This window comes from Ophidiomyces ophidiicola (genome assembly GCF_022830035.1).
Source record: "Ophidiomyces ophidiicola strain CBS 122913 chromosome Unknown scaffold_9, whole genome shotgun sequence".
Lineage (NCBI taxonomy): Eukaryota > Fungi > Ascomycota > Eurotiomycetes > Onygenales > Onygenaceae > Ophidiomyces > Ophidiomyces ophidiicola.
In genome coordinates, this window is record NW_026054649.1 from 551,573 (window position 1) to 571,849 (window position 20,277).

Genomic DNA, 20,277 nt, shown 5'->3' on the forward strand with positions numbered 1-20,277 from the left:
TCTAAGAATGTAACATCTATTTTGGAATCTATGTACGGAGTATGCAGGACATCTATCGAACCCCTGACCGACCCCGGTCTCTATCACTTTTCGCTTCCAGCACGCTCAGCATAAACCCATCATAAAAGGCTTTCATATCATCCCTTCAGAGAAAGAAGAAAAAACAAGCTTAAGGCTTTGTTGACCTTATCTGCACCACCCCTTTGTCCGTCTCATACTCAAAATGTGACTCGATATACTCGACATGCTCTAAGAGATCCCGCCGCGATACCCGGGACACCACCGAGAAGAACGCGATCCACCACAACGACGCCGCATCCGGACCCTCCAAAATGTCCCCTCCTTTCTTGCGCGTGTAGTAGTCCACCACGTTCGGCCGTATGTGGGGGTGTTTGTTCAGGAACTCCACTACCGCGTCTACCGTCTTCATGATCCCTGCTTGAGTCTGTTGGATGATCATTACTGATAAATGGAATTGCGGGCCATCCCGGAAGGGTTGGGACAATGCCCGTACACGAGCGGTTTCGTCTGGACCAAGTGCCAATAGCATCCTGGTAGCATAGTAGTCGACCCCATATGCGAGAGCCACTGCCACCGACTCTAGATACCCGGCGGGTCGAGCATTCACTTCATGAAGATAAACCTCGATATCTTCTGGTCTCGTAATTTCTGGTTTCGTTGTCTTGAGGTCGATCAGCCCACCCTCCTGGACTGTATATCTGGCTCGTGAGTTCCGAACGCGAGCCTCGCAGTGGAAGACCCCAGATTTGAACCCCTGACGTAGGACTGATGCTCGCATTTGTTCCTGAACTGCCGCGATTTCAACTGCAGACAACGCCGAAGGGATCACGTTCTGGGTTTCTTGAAAGCTAGCCTTAGCACCATCTTCTCTCAGATCAGCCGGGCTAGGAAAGTCGTCGTTGATGTCGCAGAAAAGTATCTCTTGATCTAGAAGGACAAAATTCGCATCGACTTCGGGCCCGTCCACGTAAGGTTCTACCACTACAGAGGTACTGCGCTTTGCAGAATCGGCATGGCGATCTGATGCTTTTCGGACGGCAGCTACCAACTCAGTCTCATTGCGCACTTTGGTGACGCAGTCACTGGACCAACCCACGACTGGCTTTACAACCAGGGGAAAGCAAAGCGGTGGTAGACCCTGTTGAGAGCGGTTTGCGAGGTGCGCCTCCAACCCATCAGCACTTTCCAAGACAAAACTTTCATTGGCTCCCACTACTTCAAGTAGTCGCGTGCGGCCTTTATCACCAGCCACTTCGTACGCATCAGGATCCTCCGAGGGAAGGTTGAGTATCCGGCATGCCTTGGCTACGCCAGGTAGTCGAACATCACTGATTGTAACAATGCCATCAATGGGTTTAGGGTATGCTTTCACGGCATCTGCCACTCGTTGTGGGAATCCATCGTTAGGTGTTATATCAACCTCAACGAAAGCTTCACGATAATGCGCCCAAGGAGACTGAAAATCTTGCAGCCAGTGGCCTCGTTCGTCCATAACCACGAGTTTGATCCCCATCGCAACAGCGGCTTTAAGTACACGCTCAAGGCAGTCAATATCTTCACGGCCCTGAACCCAAGCGATGCGACGTGGTGATAGAGGTGTAGGTAGTAGCCACGAAAAGGATAATCGATTCACCAAGTCGGCATCGAGTGCTTGAAAAGAAGCATGAGGATGTAAACGGATAGCACCAATCGCCTTTGACAGAACCGTGGCTGGGGTAGTGACAGAAACATCTTGGTAGGGAGCAGCGTTCACGGACTGCAACGGAGAGAGAAAGGAGACAACATTGGCGACACGTTCACAGCACTCTAGTCGTCGTTCTAGAAAGTCACTTCGAACAACCGAACCATTGGTGGACGGCAGGAGGAAACGAATTGGGATAATTGGACTGTTTGGTCCAGCCGTAATTTCGTTTAAGCAAGATTCAAGGAAGCTCTCAGCTAGAGAGCTTTTTGCATCCAGTTCAACACTGAAAATATCTCCTTTTGGGCCGCTATCCTCCTTCGCTACACTTGCATGAAGACGGAAATCTAGGTACCACAAGTTCGTTTCGCTGGCAACCTGACTGCTGGAGACATCCGCGAGCACTAATGAAGTGAAAATAGTGTTAATATGGGAGAACTCTGACGTTTCGCGGGCTTGAATAAGCGTGGGCTTTACACACCGGATTTATCTGTTCCTGCAAGGCGAATATGTGCCTTTTTGCTGCTTGGACAATCCATTGCCAAATACCTCCTTGAGCCTATCTAGGACCTCGTTTATTGAAGAGAATAAGAGTTGTGAATAGCGCCACCGATAGCTCTTGTGTCGTAATAATCCTCAGGGCGACCTTAAGACCTGAGGCGCAGAGGGGGGTTTTGGCTGGCCGGATGGCCTTCAGAGTCATCTACTGCCCCGCAGAGAGCTCAGGCTTTTCCTTCTCAGTACGGAGTAGATGGCTCCACCTGAGCGGGTAGGCCCAGATACCAAGCGGTTTCGAGACGGCGGATTGTTAAGCCCCTCTCGAAGATCGCGGTTTCCCACAAGGTTTTGGCAGGACGATAATAAATAGCGGTGTCGCCGAGGTCAGGGGGCACCCAAGGAGTGTGGCCAGCATGAGGCCCGTCCAGGAGCCATGGCCACCGGAATGTCAGTCGGGGATCGCCAGACTCACACACTATAACGAGAATTTTGCTTTTTTGCTTGCGTGGAAGAAAGGGATAATAAAATTGCCTAGAGGGTGAGGTTGGAGGTTGAGTTAGGGTGCTGATATAAGCAGGATGGCCCCGCTCCATTTAGCGCGCCTCCGACTAACATCTTCACCCACACAGTTCAGACTTGGCTGTCTTGCGCCAAAGCCTTGACACCGCACAAGACAGAAACAGAAGACAAATGGTGGGAAACTAGCTCTACGCGTACGGAGTACAGAGTAGGGGGTTCCTGTATATCGGGGCAGCTTACAGCATGATTACAAAACCATCTTTACTCTCGTTATATCCACTTTTCCTAGCAGACTTATGTCTGGGACTATCAGCGGTGTACAGTACAGCTTCTATTTTTCCTCTGGGTGATCGAGATCAAAAGCGCGATATTAATGCCAAAAGGAATACTGATTTCAAAATAGGCCTGTTATATTGTCATTCACTGCCACGGCGGAGCCAATGCCTTAATTGGCCCAAGAGTTGCCCGTCGCAGATTTACCGAAACCTAGACGTGAAAACCAGAATGCACCAACTGTTTATAGCTACTCCGTATGGATTACATTCGAAGGAGTCGCCTCATTCCTGCATAAAGCAGCGGGAGTCAGTGGGCCTCAATATTTCTCCCAAACTCAAACCGGCACGCTAGCCAGGAATTGGAAGGCGTGTTACCGCCCAAGTGCTTTTGGCCTCTTGGGCGAGAAATTTTTGCAATTCCGCTATGCTCATTCCCGCGGCAAACCCGCCGTTATAGACCCGAGACTCAATTAAGAACCGTCTCGCCGAGGTCTCAAGCCAAGGAGCGGGTTTGAGCAGGAAACGAAATGGGCAAGCCGCATCGAGCCAATAATCCTGTCCCCGTCCGTGCATACAGAGTCGGCGGGCAATAATTGGTTACGGGGAGGATTTTCTTTCCTTGATTTCATCGGAAGGGCGGTACCGAACACTAGTCTGATTACAGACTAATATAGGTCTCCGTAGTGGGCCATGGGCTCTAGACAGGTGAACGGATTTGAGCGGGTTCAATTTAGACCTTGCTGCATGTTTGTACTTGGTTCTTTTGCAGGGATGCAACACATCAGAAGTCGAATGAACTATGTAACGCTCCCTGCTCGACTTGGTGTCTCTGGGCTTTTTTTTCAAATATCGCACCTGGGGCCAGTCGCTCAATGGCAATACCATACCACAAGACGAAAGAGTGAAAACGATGGGTTCACCGAGTCCCTTGAACGTCTTCAAAGGCCCAAACGCGCTCGATCAGTATTTTGACCCAGATCAAAATCCACCACTACCTCTTGTGGAGATACCTGACGCCCTCAATCCCTTACGGCAAGATGGAGTTCGGATCTTTGCAAAGATGCTTACCGCATTACCAGCACAGAATGTAAAGTCCTTGCCAGGTATGTCGATTTGTATCTTTTATCTCTTGACCCCTAGGTTTTGATAGCTAGGGTCGCCACCGATTTATTGCCTTTTGTCCTTTTTTGCCTTATCTACATCCAATGGGTGGTCTATTTAGACCGTTGCTGAGATTGCGAATGTAGCACTCAAAATGCTCCTCAATGAGCCAGGAGCCGATAAGAAATCAATTGTGGAAGCGAGCTCAGGGTCTACGGTCCTTTCACTTGGAATCATCGCTCGAGCACTCTGGGGCCATGATGATGTAACCGCTTACGTGACAAACAAAAAGCACGTTGATTCCCTGAGACTATTGAGGTTTTTTGGTTTGAAAGTGTTAGATAATACCCCCCTTTTAGATATATTGGGATGCTAACTGAGGCAGAGCGCTTTATGGCGGACTCGCCCAGCAAGAGCCGTCAGATCCCAAGGGGATAATGAACCGACTAAGGAAACTTGCTGCGCAAGATTCAAGTGTTTGCTACCTAGGGCAGTACGATAATGATCATGTTCGCAATTTCTTTTCTTTCATATAACACCCAAAAACGGAATCTGACTACCCCTTTAGAACTGGGGTTCACACTACCAATGGACTGGCGCCCAGATATTTAAACAGCTCCCCGAGATAAACGTCTTTTGCGCAACCGTTGGAACTGGAGGTGAGAACTACGAGTTTTTCTGGGAGAAGCGTATAGCACCTTTATACTGAGTACCTTCTTCAGGTTGTGTTAGCGGTACAGGCGTTTACCTCAAATCGAAAAAACCGTCCGTGAAGATCATTGGGTAGGAATCCGCTTCGATATCACTTCAGATTGTCTTGCTGACCTAAGGGCTTTCTCAAGCGTTTGCAATGTATTTGGAGATCCAACACCAGGCCCTCGCCATTTTCCCGGATTTGAAAGCTCACAATTCCCCTGGAGGGAAACAATCGACCATTTTGAAACAGTAGCGTCCGCTCAGTCGTTCCGTTCATCGATGCAACTCTGTCGGCATGGTATTATTGCGGGGCCTTCATCTGGCGAATCCTTGCACGGATTACTTACTTACCTTCAAGCCCTGAAGACAGAGGGCTGCCTCTCTGACCTTGCGAACCCAGCCACAGGAGAAATCTCTTGTGTTTTTGTTTGTGCTGACTTGCCGTACCCATACATGGACACTTATTTCAAAAAACTTGGAGAGGATGAGTTTCCTGCAATCTATAATCAGGTTGCCTCTCCCCCATTCGACGTCCATTGCACCCCTGCTAACTGGAGATCTGCAGAACCTTCTTGCTTGTGACCTCGATCCGTATGATGAACGATGGTTTCTTACACCTACACAAGTTGCTGCCCTGCTCTCCTACGGGAATGGCGACCACTTGAGCGCTCCATTTGATCAGGAACCGCTTCCCGATACATGCAAAACTGTACTATCACCCGAAACTGGCACAGAATTATCATCATCAGCCTCCACTACTAATTCCTACCACAACGCTTTGTCTTCTGGCCCATCCACAGCACCGTCCTCTCCGACCCTACCGCCGCAAGTCTCAACCAAACATAATACGCTGACATCTGACATAACTGTCGTCGACATTCGTCCTACAGATGCATTTGCCTGCTCACACCTCCCCGGTTCGCGGAATATACCACTCCCAGAAACGGAAGAGGATTTTTACGGGAAGGCGGAAGCAGTACAGCGACGATGGAATGAACTAAAGCAAGCCTTCGATGGGGAAACATGGTTATGGAAAGTTTCAATACACGAGGGGCAAAAATATTCGGGCCAATATGGAATGTCAGACCCACCTGGGCCAGGCCCGGTGCTGGTAGTTTGCACGGATGGGGACTCAGGGCGCATGGCTGCAGCCATGCTCAGAGCTAAGGGACGTGAAGCATTTTGCGTTGAAGGGGGATATGGAGCGTTGGCTCAACATCTGGCAGCGAAATAAAATTTTCTTCTTCAACTAGTAGTACTAGATAACGATGGAATTCAGCTACACAGGGATTAACTATCTCCGCGTCTTGATTTCTCCGTGACATTGCCACCACAAAAGCAAATCGTCATTTATCAGGAGTTGTTCAGCCTTGCCCCTGCTCCAGATGGCCCAGGTCAACTGCCATTACTGCTGCTTGAAGTGAAGTGCCCAGCCCTGCGGCTTGCTAAAGCATGTCAACAAGGTTCCCGTCAAGACATCCTTAGTCTCGGTATCCCGTTGCCGTCTCAACAAAATCCGATTCGAGATCTACCTCCGAAGCTAAGACGAGATAAAAAAAGAAATATCAAGCACATAACCGCCGACGTCAAGAAAAAAACAAGGAATCCGGTGCAGCGGTGAAAAATCCATCGTGCGCGTGGGCGCATACTTTGCTAGCCTCCCCGCCATCAAGGTACGCATTGGCTCTGGTTCATATTTAAGAAGATAGCAAAAGAAAGTTCCTCGCGGGATTGCAAATTGCAACACCTTGGTCTTCACGCGGAGGCCACCCTGATGGAGTAGACCGCATCCCGCTCATCTAGGAGGATGGCTCCCCCAAACATACTCCGTGGCTGTCGCAAGTTTGATGCTGCAGATGCCAGCAACTATGCTGACAAACCCGGTGCTGGCACAGCCCTAACGGAAAATAAAAACGCCGCATCCGCCATCACCTGACCTGGTGTCTTCGGACCCCCTACCAAACCTCGAACTCCACATCCCTTACAGCCGAGCTCTTGTTTCGAGTCTGTTGATCACGAGCGGGTTTGAGCAAAATTTTATTTCAATTCTAGGCTGGAATTGGCCAGCGCCGCTCGAATAAGCAATACGCTTGGATTGATCGCTTGGCTAGTCGGAGATCTCCTGGAGCATTAGCTCCCCATACCCGTATTGCCGCTATGCTAGCAATCATTATTATTATTATACGCCTGCTAGTTCTGAACCGGATGAGAAGCTAGATTGGTCAGTTACCCGCTTGGCGAACTAAGAGGCGAGAGAGAACATGGGATTCCCGAAAATCTTTTGAATTTGCTGTAATACCCCGTACCGAGAACTCCATTCGAAACAATATGTCGCGGACTACGGAATGGTAAGTCCGGAAAGGCGATAGCAGGACGGTATGCTGCCATGCATAGCTAGTATTCTGACCCAGATTCATGGTCCGTAAAGCTGGGCTCGGCTTGGGTGACGGCTGTGAGGTCCCTGTCTCTCATCAATCATGCAGCAGAAAATTTTCTTGTCTGTCAGATCCGGCCAGGTGCCCAATGTCATCGTATCAACGTGAATGCTTGCTGAGCAACTGCACCCAAGTCATTCTCGACGTTTTATAGTTACATAAGGTGCCATAGTGGCTCATCTTTTGTTGCTGCCTATACTACATACATACTCCGATTAAACAGTCAAAGTTCATGGGCAATGTCGGACTCAACTCCCCAAACAAAGGGGCAGGAAGTCAATGCGCCTGTGTTTGAAGACCTTGCGCCTTCTCTAGATGAGAATATGCCTCCGGTTGATTCCCTCCCTCGTGATGCTACCGAGGAGGAGATCAAAACCCTCCCGCACGTTATCGATCGTATTCCCTTTGCTGCCTGGGCGGTCATTTTTGCTGGCGCTGCAGAACGATTTACCTACTACGGAGTGATTGCTCCATGGCGTGAGTTTTTACTATTCATTCTTGCACGGATTACAAACCCAAAATCTCAATTTTCCCACAATGATATCACGGACCAGGTGTAGCTAAGTTAATGATGGATACACAGAGAATTATATGCAAAACCCTCGAGGCAACCATGCCGTACCCGGTGCTTTGGGTTTGGGTCAAGCTACCGCTGTGAACATCTCGAATGCCTTTTTCCTCTTTTCCTTTCTGACTCCAATCCTCTTTGCGGTTTTGTCTGATATGTGGCTGGGCCGGTACAAAACGCTGATACTGGGTTTAACGTGAGATAATTTCCCATAAGAACACGCTACGAAACGCTCCTTCTAATTGTTCTTGTTATCGATGCAGACTCTATATTTGTGGCAGTATCATCCTCGTGACGACTTCACTGCCAGTAGCTTTAGACAACGGCGCAGGCCTAGGCGGCTTGATTGTCTCAATGATCTTCATTGCATTGGGTGTTGGATCAATTAAGGCAGCATTTTCCCCTTTTCTAGGTTTGCTTTCCATACCCCTTAGTTCTAGCAATTGATTCATTCCTAATTGTTTTGTACAGGAGACCAATATATCCAGCGGAAACCACAGCTTGTACAACGAAAGAACGGTAATTTAGTTGTAGTGGACGGGACCAGAACATTGCAGTTTATATTCAATGCTTACTTTTGGTATGACCTCTATTCCCCGATCATAGTATCCTATCCTTGATGATGAATTTAGCCGTATTTTACTAATAAGAGGTCCAGGTTCACTAATGTTGCTTCTCTCTCGTCTTTCCCGGTTACTATTTTGGAGAAAAAATATGACTTTTGGCAGTCTTATGTCTTCGCAGTGTCTGCTATTTGCGTAGCAATAGTCCTGCTCTTGATTTGGGCTGGAAAATTGGGTAAGCTTTTTTTTGACATCTTTGAATCGTTTTTGTACTTGTTACTAACGTTGATACACCCCCCTTAGTAAAAATATCCCCACAAGGAAATATTTTACCTCAAGCAGCGAGGACTGTAATCTGTGCTAGCAAAAGCGGCTTCAAACTGGACCATGCCAAGCCATCTTACCAGCAGACCCACTATGGCCGCACCGTTCCATGGAGTGATCACTTCGTAGATGAAATGAAGCGAGGTTTCATTGCCTGTCGAGTCATGTATGTGAAAAATCCTCCGTTATGAAAGCTTTCGAACCTCCTAGACCAAAACTAACCGAACATTATACTCCAGATTTTCATTCTTGATCTTCTACCTCTGTATCAATCAAATGTACAACAATCTTGTCTCTCAGGCCGGTCAGATGAATCTCCACGGTGTGCCCAATGATATGATCCAAGCATTTTCTGGGGTTGCATGTATCATTTTTGGGCCTATCATCCAGGCAATGTATGGCGTCCTGGCCAAACATAAAATTCCTTTTGGACCAATTGCTCGTATCACGGCCGGCTTTATTTTTTGCGGCGCAGGCATGGCCTATGCTGCCGGCCTTCAGAAACTCATATACTCTACTGGCCCCTGTTACAACCGACCATTTGCATGTCCCGCTTCCGAAAACGGCCGAATCCCTAACAACGTCAACGTTTGGATCCAGATGCCAGTCTACGTATTCCTCGCCATTGGCGAAATCTTTGGCTTCGTCACTGCCTACGAATACGCTTACAGCAAGGCCCCGCGTGACATGAAAACAGTCGTGCAGTCACTGACCCAGTTGACAGCGTGTGTAGCCAGTTTACTAGGCATGGCAATCAGTCCGGCTGCCAAGGATCCTAATATGGTGATCTTGTATTCTTGCCTGGCGGGTGCAATGGGCCTGTCCTCCGTCTTGTTTTACTGGAAGTTCCGAAAATATGATAAGATTGATTACGAGCTGAATAAATTAGACCTTGAATCGTCGCTGGCGTCATCTGGCTCGAGTAGATCCGGAATGCCAGATCCGGAGAAGCCCGAAAGTGAGACGAGAAAACCAAATAATGGATAAAGCAAACCAGTAACTATTTCTTTTTCTTCCCTTCTACCTTTTGGTAACTGTTATACATCTCTATCTTTGTCTCTATAGGTCTAATTCAGTGCATGTACTATCACTATTGCTAGAAGCGGATGAAAGACATTTGTTTCAGCAATACTTAAAACCATCGGTGCTTTTTGATCCCAGATTTGAGATTTGACCATATATATATGTGTACAATGATAGAATCATGAGAAACGAGATCGTCTATTCCTACGGCTTATATGAACGTATGCATGTATGTGTGATTGAAAGACATGATGTTGATACTGTATTTATTTTTACGGATTAAAAGACTCAAATGATAGACAGCTGAACTTAAATCCGTATACAAGCTGCAATATCTTAATATTTGCCAGAATCAGCACTGCCTTGATTATCAGCTTTTGGAGCTACGGTTACGCTACATTGATGAAGTTGAGTGGGAGTAACAACCGATAGCCAGTTTCGTAATTCTAATGATCATGACTGTTAGAGCGATTTTATTCTTTGCTTTCTGAAGACCGAGACAAATATTTTGAAAGAGCGTGGTGTTAGCTGTTTTATACACTTAAAGCGATTCTGAGCTTTTTGACCAAAGCAAGCTTAAGATATGTAGTTATGTAGGTACGGGGGTACAGAATATTTATTCTGAAATTATATTGAGGCCTAACCTACCATAAATGTATTATTCGACCTTATTCCAGCCATCTTCCAGGGGTAATTCTGCTGTTTTAACACATCTACTCCGCATTAGAGTTTCGTATCGAGTAACATGGAGGGCGGTATGGAGTAGTTACTCCGTAGAGATGATATTATGGCAGGAAGTCCCGGCCAAGGCGATTGGTCACGTGCTACAGTTCAAAGTCAGGGCCAAATTCTTCCATCAGCGAGAGATTTGAGATTGTTCGGCAAATCCTGCAAAAGAAGGCATTCTGTTCTGAAGTTCGGAATATTATACCTTTGGAGCCATTTGGTGCTTGTACGGAGTAACTAGGGCTTGTTCATATTTCTTTCTTCCTAAGAACTCATTTTTGATCTCGTTTTTCCGACAGCCTTGCACAGCAAGCACTTGTGCGATGCGAATAATGCCCAGGCCCAAAACTTTTCAAGTCCACGGCACAGCCTTTTGACTAACTAGCGAGTCCGGGGGCCCACGTGTGCGTATAAGGCTGCAGGCCTCTCTTTGCGCGAGCATGGGTGACTTCAGTCGTCGCATCACAATATGGAAAATGCCTCATTGAACACCAAACTCTTTTGCGCTGACGAACCATGCCATCGATTTCATGAAGCCACCAGCTCGTTGTATCCCACTCACACCGGCACGTTCTCTACCAGTTAAACTATACGGCTTTCCCAATTTTTGGAATGTCCGTGCAGTCGGGTCGAGGCTGAGTAGAGCCCAGGCACACAGTTGGAATGGTCAAGTCAATCGCCTTTCCTCTGGATGACTCTCTATATCCTGGAGTAAATAGACTGCCTTGATATGCGGATTTCGAGCATTACGACACAATACTAATAATGGCAACAGCGATGGTCGCTCCCTTGGTTGATGTGACCGTGTGACGAATCCGATCAAAATTACTGACCAACACAACCCGTAGATTGTTATCAAAGCGCAATGCAACATCTATATTTCCCCTGACTTCTGTTTTCCAGGGTTAAATTTCTCCAATCGCATGGCCGGGACGATTTTATGTTTCTTTAGCTTCCTTCACCCTCCTAAAGCTGTTTTATGCTCTCTTCAATCGGTACCTTCCCGGGCCATTCAGGCCAACCATACAATTCGAGTTTTTCGTGCCCTACTAGGCCCATTACGAACGCCACGAGCTCAGTGTTTTATATGAGATTGGCTCTCTAATTTCTGGTGTTTATAAAATCTATCGTTTTTGAAAGAAGCGGCAGGGCTCTATATGCAGCAAGTATGGCTCTCCCTTCATTCCATGAGGCAAGCTACAAAACCCCCTTGATGCCTGGAGTTATTTTAGCAAGCTTCCATCCACGAGCATGTCTCTAGATGAACTACTTACTCTAATCATGGTGGCGAAGCTTTCTATTTTCGGTTCAATTGTGGAGACTTGGGGGAGCTTTTCTCCTCTGGAGAAGAGAAATATGGCTATATACATGGCTGGAATCATGCTCTATAAGTTCGGGCTTGAAGCATTCAATGGCTCTATTGTTGCCCTCGCCACCAACAGGTACGATTACGAAGCTCTCCGAAACAAGTCTCCTGCTAGGACATTCGAACGTGTTGGCCTTCTGACGGGTTTAAACCAAGCATTTCAATGCGTTGGCTCCATTCTAATTGCTCCACTGATCAAGAGATTTCAAACCAAAAATGTTCTCTCGGCTTCGATGTTTGTGTTCGGTATTCTCAGCGCAATACTTCTCATAATTGATGCCGCGACAGGCGGTACATTCGTCCCAGCCAGCTTCCGAAAAAAGCATCCAAAGAACGATTTCCACTATTATGGAAATTATAATACTGATGGAATGATTCCGATATACTCCATCACGGGAATTGCGTATGGTATGGTGGAATTGATTCGACGGGTTATTCCATGTGACATAGTTGGAGGAAATGTCCACAAGCTCCGTCGAATGGATGCTCTGATTCATGTGAGATCTTACCACAAAGAAGGTCCTGCTTTGGCTCAATCTTCTCTGATAACTAGTGCATAGATCTTTTATGAAATATCTGGCACCGTTGGTACGTTCTGTACGGCCCTAGCACTAATTCCTCGGTTTGGGAATAATTTTGCATTCCTGGTTACTCCCATATTTTTTCTGCTTGCGTCCATTATATGGTTCTTCATTGCCGTGCCTGGATTTTACTCTACGAAACCAGATGTGCTTGAAGAGGAACCAACATACGTAAGATCTGCATTAGGGGGGTTTTGGCTGTTCAGCGAATCAGTTTGGACGGGCGCGAAGATTCTTTTTACAAAGCGCAAATTCATCTGGCTGCTTCCGGGATATGCTATCGCTTTATATGGGCATCGGTACCTAGAGAATGGCCTTGCTCCTGCTGTTGCGCGCCGATATCTGGGGAACTCGGCGTGGTCGCAAATCATGGTGGGCGGTTCTAATTTTGGCGAACTCCTAGGTGCCCTAAGCGTGTTTCTCTTTACCAATTCAATCGAAACGCCGATACCCTGGCTTCGACTTGACTCGCTTATGTTACTCATTGTCTGGTATCTGCCATTTTGGCGGCCACCGCAGCTCGATGTTCGACAAGCTTGGATAGTCGCTGCGACTTTCATTCCCATCTCGTTTGGATGGGCCGCTGGAGATGTCTCTCTTGCTGCATATATTCAGACCTCGTTAGCTCGTACCGAAGCTCAATCTCGGAATGTCTCGGCCCTTGGTGCGGTCATGGCATTCCTTTACTCTATATATATCGTGACGTATGCCATCACCTCCCCACTGCTCGGGCAGTACATCGACAACGTGTTCGAAGCCACCGGGGGTGTTGATGGTGGAGGAAATATATATCAAGCTATTCAGAATGTGGGTGGGGTGCAATTCACTATAATATTTGTTCTGGTCATGACCGCGACGTTTATTCCAAGTGGTGCGCTCGCCTTGAACCCGAAAATGCTCTTCAACCAAAAGCTAGACACAGAGCTGGAGGAGGAAGAAAACTCCGTGGAATTGAAATACGTCCAAATGCAGGCTAAGACATAGAAGGCCAACTCCTAGAAGGTTCTGGTTGTGATGCTGTGAGGCGACTATCTTCGACAGTCCAAGCCCCCAAAACCTCACTGGCTTGAAACATTTACTTACATAGGAGGCCTGGTATTAGTTAATATGGCGACAGTTGGAATGCTATATTTGATGTATGTATACCCTAGCACTGTCCATTAATATTTTTGTAGCACAATAATGCAAACGAACTGGACTCTTCAAACCTGGCTTTCTCCGAGATCCCTGCTCAGCCGAGCCGATTCCCAATCAGGTCCAGATGAAAAACAGCCGCAGTCTTGGCAGCGGGCCCAACCTTCGCGTTCCTACCCATTGACGTCACCTAAACTTCAGCTGAAAACCAACTCAAACACAACTGTCGGCCATTGAGACTCAGTATTTGATCTAAATGCAGCCTGCCTGAAAATGAGTTGCACTGATCAACCAAGCGCCGAAACTCTATCGAAGCTGCTCTCCAGCCTCTGTACGGAGTATACACGCGTTTACGGAGGATATCGTTGCGATACCCCATGCCTTGGAAGCAAGAACCTATCCTGTATTGACAAAAGCGCTATGCAGTATGGTAATAATTCTATCCTTTCTCCAGTTTAACCTACAAAAAGGAAACCGTTCAATAGGAGATTCCCTGTACGCCAGTGTTCTCTCCAGTAGATTTAAAATATGTTCCGGGACGTTAGTACACATACCACGTCTTGTACAAACCCAAATCTTCCAGAGAGCAAGGAGTCAAGCATGGTTTAGCCCAACTACTTCTTTGTGCTCCGTCTTATGGCAACCAAAATGGGTTATATAGACGCTCATCTTTACCAGGTCTGCGGTGTCAAGGAATAACGTAGCACACCCCGGCAGCGATCTTCGGAAGTGTCAACATTAATGGTGGATGACAGGAACGACCAAACAATGAAGTTTGGGGCATAAATACGGCGTGTACTAGGAAATGCCAGCGACGTTTCATACAAATATAGACTTGGCAAGATATCTCGTATTCAGGCCATATTCTAGGCCCTAGCTTTCAGAAGCCCCCCAGAAAAAGTTGGTGGTGTTCGGAGGTATTATAAATTCCCTATGAAGGAGGCCTCCATGGTAAGTAGAATTATGTATTCCTATCATAGCAAGGGGAGAGGCGACTCAGCCGCCGTAACGGATAACACAATACCTAAAATATGGCGCGCCATGAGCAATTCTTCCAAGTCAGTTCAATGGTGGAAATGGCTCCAGACAAAGAAGGAACATTTATTGCACAGAGGTTTGAGTTACTCTGCTTATAATATACTCCAAAAATATCTGTGTAGCCCTAACGATTACGCGGTGTAGTGACAGCTCCGACCAAAATATACATGCAATTGAACTTGGGGAGGGTGTCAGCTTGAATAGCAATGTCTCTGGAAAGTACGAAACCGTAGTTATGTGAAATCCCGATTTTCAGCGATGCCACCGTTAACAAATATATCTACCATCAGAATCAAGAATCCTTTGGCAAATATTCCCAAGCAAAGGCTACTCCAAGATGTCAAAGAATTTGCCAACACCAACGGACTTAGCCATATATTGCCTATCCTGGAGAAAGGGGCACTGGTAGCAAAGGACCCCGCGAATTGGGAAACAGTTGAAGGACTCACAAGTGACGAACATGAGGCAATTCGAAACGAAGTATTACATAAATGGCGGCAGCCTAGAGCCTTATATCTCACCATGGTCCTTTGTTCGATAGGTGCCGCTGTACAGTGAGGCTCGTTATAGATTAGCCATGGGACATAGCTGACAGTACCCAGAGGATGGGATCAAACAGGATCGAATGGCGCCAATTTATCCTTTCCGGAAGCATTTAATATCGTCGACACCGCAGGTACCCCTAATGCAGAACTGCATCAATGGCTAGTTGGTCTGGTCAATGCGTGCGTTCCAATAGATACCCCCATTCAGCCTCTGCTGACACCCCAATAGTGGGCCTTATATCAGTTCTGCGTTCCTGTAAGTTGCAACGTGGCTGGAAAGTTTTGATATTTATCATCAGCTCTAATGTTTGCAGAGGATGCTGGCTGTCAGATCCCATAAATAGGTTCTCCGGACGACGAGGCGCAATTTTTGCTGCCGCTATATTTTGCGTGCTTGCACCTATCGGTTGCGCAGTATCTCAGAGTTGGCAGCAGCTTTTGGTCAGCCGCCTACTCTTAGGCCTTGGTATGGGAATAAAAGCTTCAACTGTCCCAATGTTCTGTGCAGAAAATACGCCTGCATCTATTCGAGGTGGACTGGTCATGGGATGGCACTTGTTTGTCGCATCATTCAACTGAGTTGGAAAGGTATCTAATGATATCCACAGGTGGACCGCATTTGGAATTTTTCTTGGTTGTTGCGCAAACCTTGCGGTGAAAGACACTGGTAGCATTTCATGGAGGTTGCAATTAGGTTCCGCCTTTATTCCAGCTCTTCCCCTTTTATTTGGAGTATTCTGGTGTCCGGAATCGCCCCGATGGTATATAAAAAGAGGCAAAATAGCCAAGGCGTATCAATCCTTATGCCAACTTCGAAACCACGAGATCCAGGCGGCTCGAGACCTTTATTATATCCACGCGCACATTCAGGTTGAAAAGGAAATTATAGGAAAAGGAAGCACAGTCGCACGCTTTATTGAACTTTTCACGATTCCTCGGGTTCGTCGTGCCACGCTCGCCGCATCGATTGTCATGACAGCTCAGCAAATGTGTGGCATTAATATCATAGCGTTTTATTCATCCACTGTCTTCGCAGCAGCTGGGGCAAGCACAACAGATGCGCTGCTAGCTTCTTGGGGATTTGGGTTAGTGAGTTTCCTTTTTGCACTTCCGGCAGTCTGGACAATCGATACCTATGGACGACGCGCACTGTTGCTTTTCACATTTCCACAGATGGCCTGGACAATGCTGGCGGCAGGGCTAGCCTTTCGCATTCCCGAAAATAAAAGTTCACACCTTGTTGTAATTGCACTCTTCATATTCCTCTTTGCAGCATGGTACGCGCCCGGGGAAGGGCCCGTTTCCTACGCATACTCTGCAGAGGTGTTCCCACTTTCACATCGCGGTAAGCCCTAATGACCTAGAAGGTCCAGCAGTTCAATGAAGTTGTCTAATATCATTGCAGAGATTGGGATGGCATTTGTTGTTTCATCTTGTTTCTTCTGGGCGGCCGCGCTTTCAATGACTTTTCCTCGAATGCTTCGTGCAATGACTCCAACTGGTGCATTTGGGTTCTATGCGTAAGTAAACCTAAATGTTGAGGTGCAAGCCACATCTTGGCTAATGGTTTTGTTTCCTAGGGCTCTAAATGTGACTGCATTTGTTATGATTTTCTTGTGGGTGCCGGAGACAAAACAGCGCACGTTGGAGGAATTGGACTATATATTTGCAGTGCCAACCAAGAAACATGTCTATTATCAGGTCTTCAAAGTCCTCCCATGGTCGGTTAGACGATATATTTTTCGTCAAAATACTCATATTGAACCATTATACAAGCTAGATCATGTCACAGGCAAGCCAGATGACCAAGACAGAAAGAGGTCAAGGCACTCACAAATTTTGGTAGCAACCAAATAAATTCAAGGGTGGAATGACCGGTCACGTCTTTCTTACTTATATTAAAAAAGTCAATGCCTTCCAACTATTGAAGCACCAAAGCCTTCTACCAATTGTGTGCAATTATTGTTAGATGGGTTTGAAGATTGATGTTTTAGGCTGGTTGTATTAATTTGACAATAGCACACGAAGAGAAAATTTTAGTTAATAATTCCACTGTTAAAATGGAAGAGGGGGGAAAAGTTGTAACTAGGGGTTCTAATTTAAGTTTTTTTGATGAGCTTGCATGGCACCAGTCATATAAAAGTAAACATAGCTACCTTAAGAATCCACTCACTTAGTTGCTCTTTGTGAATGTTGGATGAGCATTCTATAGTATATCTCACAGCACTCCTGGAGTTTCAACGTTGGATCAAAGGGAAAAGTGGCGTTAGTAGCCCCATGCTGAACCACGGGACACAGTCATAATCATTAATCATGGTACAACCGCACTGTGACAGGAATGTATAAGTGTTGGACTGTCTTGAGTAGCAAAATTGAAGGAGCCTGCCTGTTGCTGGGAGGTTGGGTGACGGAGACATGCAAACCTACCAGATTTGAATTCTGGTCACATGACCTGGTCCATCTCGGCGGAGCGCGGCTCTCCACGCCTCGAAGTCAATATCAAGTTGTCTGGCTGTTTATGTGGGCTATGTCTACAGCTGAAAATCAGATCACCCACCTAGCATGTTTGGCTCTGTCCCTAACCTATTTTGCCGTTTATTAGAGTGGTGAGATAGCTACACCGTCTTGACAGTTTATTTCATGCCTACAACCCACTATTGTGCCTATGGAAGATCCCATCCTTTTTCACCTCAGGCTTTGAAGAAGCTCTTTGTGACAGGCCTTTGAATCGCATTAACATCACTCCAGACCTCCTTTTGAATATCTGTCTTTACTAACCTATTCATTTCTGGTTGGTTGTTGTGCTGGGGCAGCCCTCATACATAGTGGTGGCGACCTTGGGCCGAGCCCTGCAGTGTGTTATTAACAAAACAAACAAATTCAACCATTTACAGTATACTACTCTTTACCATTCTCGTGCCTCTCTTATTAGCGGTTTTTCCTAAGCAACAATGCCTTGCTTTAAAGGCCTCGCCGTCAGCATCCACACCCCGAGCGGCCCTCTATCCGAATACTCTGTTCAGCGCCAATCGAGAGCATCCCGCATCGCGTGCTACATCCCTGTTCCCCCGCCTAAGCTACCTGATGTGTCGAATGGCAAGCCAGAACAATCTACCTTTGCGATCTCCATAACCCTCCTTGTGCCAGGCATGAAAGTTCCATACTCTAGCCCAAAGCCCACACCGGATAACCCAGAGCCGAGTCCGAAGACAGTTACCGGAATTCCAGAACGATCCACGGCAACGGGCGCTGTCCACCCATATCAGCCTCTAACAGCTTCTGCAAATGAAACCATTGCCGCGTATATATATTTTGATGGAAGACAAAAAGAAGAGGTTGCTACACTATTACGGAGGGGCGAGGAGACCTGGGTTAACTCAAGATGGGTCGGGGTACCTCAGTCAGAAGGAGGTGGTCTTGCCGAGAGAGAATTCCTCTTCCGTGAGGTTGGTCTTGAAAGATGGTTGAATGGGCTGGATTTGGAAGGCAAGGATGCCGCAGAAAAGGTCGAAAAGCGACGCCAGAAAATGGAGAAACGGAAGAAAAAAAGAGAGCACCGGGAAGCCTCTCGCCGTCAAGAAGGTTGCAGTGAGGGAACGGGCATGGATCTAGATGATGGGAAAATAAAACGAGCATCAGAAGTTTTGAAGTATGGAGGCAACGAACAATCCCCAGTGGAGAATATATCGGATGACGCAGATTATTGTTTTTCGGATGATACATCTGACGATGACCCCATTCCGGAAACAACCGGCCAAATCAAAGTCGCTTTATTTCGCGTCCTGGCTTCAGGGGAAATCAAGCGCGGCGAATATTCCCCGCAATTTGATGCCCACGATGATGACGAAGATGCTCAAGGTGCAAACGGGCGAAGTAGTGGCGAGGATATCGATCACACTACTAGTTTTGCGAAGCCGAAATCTCTAGATCCTAAATCCATCAGTACACAGACTGTTACTGGAATCGACCCAGCAGACAGACCATATGCCGTCTTCACATTCATGTACAGAGGAGAAAGTACGTTTCCTTTCACCTTTAATTTCTAAGCTTCTTGACTAACGATTATTAGGGCAACTTCAAAAGATGGGCATATTGAAAACATCTAAACCCCAGGAAAAGGATGCAGAAAAAACTGCTCGACGAAAATCTGGGCAGCCAGACTTCTCAAAAATTGGGCCACTAAAGCCCGGTGGTGGAGCGGGCTTCCTAAATTTTCGGGATGGAGACAACAACGGTTCAAAATCTCGACAAGTGAACAAGAGAGGAAGCGCAAGCGATATGGATAGCGACGACGACGATGATGGCCTCGGCTCTATAGTTGTTAAAGCGGAAGATGAGGAGGACAAAGATGTAAAGACCAATTTATCTCCTGAAGATGCAAGATTCCAAGGAGAACTTGCTGAAGGTGTTCGTCAAATAAAGGTAATTCATTGTCTGATTCTGTTACTCATAGTGAATGGTGATGCTGATGACTACAAGCTCAAACGACAACATTCTTCTGAGCCCATAATAAATGGCGCTAATAATATCGATGCGACAAAGGTCTGCAAGTCTGCAACTCCGGCATCTATAACTACACCACCTGCAACCACAAAACAAGATACAACACCACCACACGCAGGCTTATCTGGGAAAGATCCAGCTCTAAACTCTCTAGAAGATGGATTCGTAGGCAGTCCTCTTAAAAAGCACCGAGCGGGCTCCCCCAGCACAGATGATATTGTACGCCAAAAATTGAGCTCAGGCATATCGACAGGGATACATGAAACCATGGGTATAGGAAGCAATCCAAATAACGTAAATAATGGTAAAGTTTCCTCGGCGGAAGTTATTATGGATACCGACAAAAAGACAATTATCGAGGAAGAGTTATAAGAGGCTCTCTTGCGCTAACTGGGCTGGCTTCTGGACCACCAAACTGCTTAATCCCGCTCACGAAATTTACAATCCCACAAATTTTGCGATCGCCCCTTGACCTTCCCACCCGCCACTACCGGGTTGGCAGTGTGAGTGAAAGATAAGAACAGTCACAGATTAAATAATATTTTGGCTACTGATTGGAGTATGACACTATACAATATTGGATTGGGGAATATGCGTCTGATGTTGAAGACGCCTACCGCGCCAAGAATAAGAATTCTGTTGTAGTCACTCAAAAGCTACCTAGGGCCCCTTGCCACACT

At 46.8% G+C, this 20,277-nt stretch overlaps 7 protein-coding genes across 7 annotated transcripts; 6 read left to right on the top strand and 1 right to left on the bottom strand.

Annotated features, from left to right (window-relative positions):
• Window positions 1-169: 169 nt before the first annotated feature.
• LOZ57_003085 (uncharacterized protein) lies at window positions 170-2,241 on the bottom strand (the record flags this gene model as incomplete). Its single annotated transcript, XM_049252139.1, has 2 exons — window positions 170-2,106; window positions 2,184-2,241. The coding sequence occupies 2 exons, from the start codon at window positions 2,239-2,241 to the stop codon at window positions 170-172; spliced, it is 1,995 nt and encodes a 664-aa protein (XP_049109022.1).
• A 1,663-nt stretch (window positions 2,242-3,904) lies between these two features.
• On the top strand, window positions 3,905-6,025 carry LOZ57_003086 (uncharacterized protein; the record flags this gene model as incomplete). The annotated part of the gene is made up of 7 exons (XM_049252140.1): window positions 3,905-4,097; window positions 4,242-4,413; window positions 4,481-4,604; window positions 4,664-4,754; window positions 4,818-4,878; window positions 4,938-5,301; window positions 5,357-6,025. 7 exons carry the CDS (start codon window positions 3,905-3,907, stop codon window positions 6,023-6,025), a joined length of 1,674 nt encoding a protein of 557 aa, XP_049109023.1.
• A 1,440-nt stretch (window positions 6,026-7,465) lies between these two features.
• Window positions 7,466-9,668, top strand: PTR2_3 (peptide transporter ptr2; the record flags this gene model as incomplete). Its single annotated transcript, XM_049252141.1, has 7 exons — window positions 7,466-7,703; window positions 7,810-7,990; window positions 8,058-8,206; window positions 8,266-8,374; window positions 8,453-8,592; window positions 8,661-8,847; window positions 8,921-9,668. 7 exons carry the CDS (start codon window positions 7,466-7,468, stop codon window positions 9,666-9,668), a joined length of 1,752 nt encoding a protein of 583 aa, XP_049109024.1.
• Window positions 9,669-11,711: 2,043 nt separating this feature from the next.
• LOZ57_003088 (uncharacterized protein) lies at window positions 11,712-13,361 on the top strand (the record flags this gene model as incomplete). Its single annotated transcript, XM_049252142.1, has 2 exons — window positions 11,712-12,293; window positions 12,357-13,361. The coding sequence occupies 2 exons, from the start codon at window positions 11,712-11,714 to the stop codon at window positions 13,359-13,361; spliced, it is 1,587 nt and encodes a 528-aa protein (XP_049109025.1).
• A 1,217-nt stretch (window positions 13,362-14,578) lies between these two features.
• On the top strand, window positions 14,579-15,107 carry LOZ57_003089 (uncharacterized protein; the record flags this gene model as incomplete). Its single annotated transcript, XM_049252143.1, has 3 exons — window positions 14,579-14,625; window positions 14,694-14,768; window positions 14,840-15,107. The coding sequence occupies 3 exons, from the start codon at window positions 14,579-14,581 to the stop codon at window positions 15,105-15,107; spliced, it is 390 nt and encodes a 129-aa protein (XP_049109026.1).
• Window positions 15,108-16,582: 1,475 nt separating this feature from the next.
• On the top strand, window positions 16,583-16,951 carry LOZ57_003090 (uncharacterized protein; the record flags this gene model as incomplete). Its single annotated transcript, XM_049252144.1, has 2 exons — window positions 16,583-16,614; window positions 16,675-16,951. The coding sequence occupies 2 exons, from the start codon at window positions 16,583-16,585 to the stop codon at window positions 16,949-16,951; spliced, it is 309 nt and encodes a 102-aa protein (XP_049109027.1).
• A 1,094-nt stretch (window positions 16,952-18,045) lies between these two features.
• Window positions 18,046-19,969, top strand: LOZ57_003091 (uncharacterized protein; the record flags this gene model as incomplete). Its single annotated transcript, XM_049252145.1, has 2 exons — window positions 18,046-19,111; window positions 19,164-19,969. The coding sequence occupies 2 exons, from the start codon at window positions 18,046-18,048 to the stop codon at window positions 19,967-19,969; spliced, it is 1,872 nt and encodes a 623-aa protein (XP_049109028.1).
• Between the last annotated feature and the right edge of the window lie 308 nt (window positions 19,970-20,277).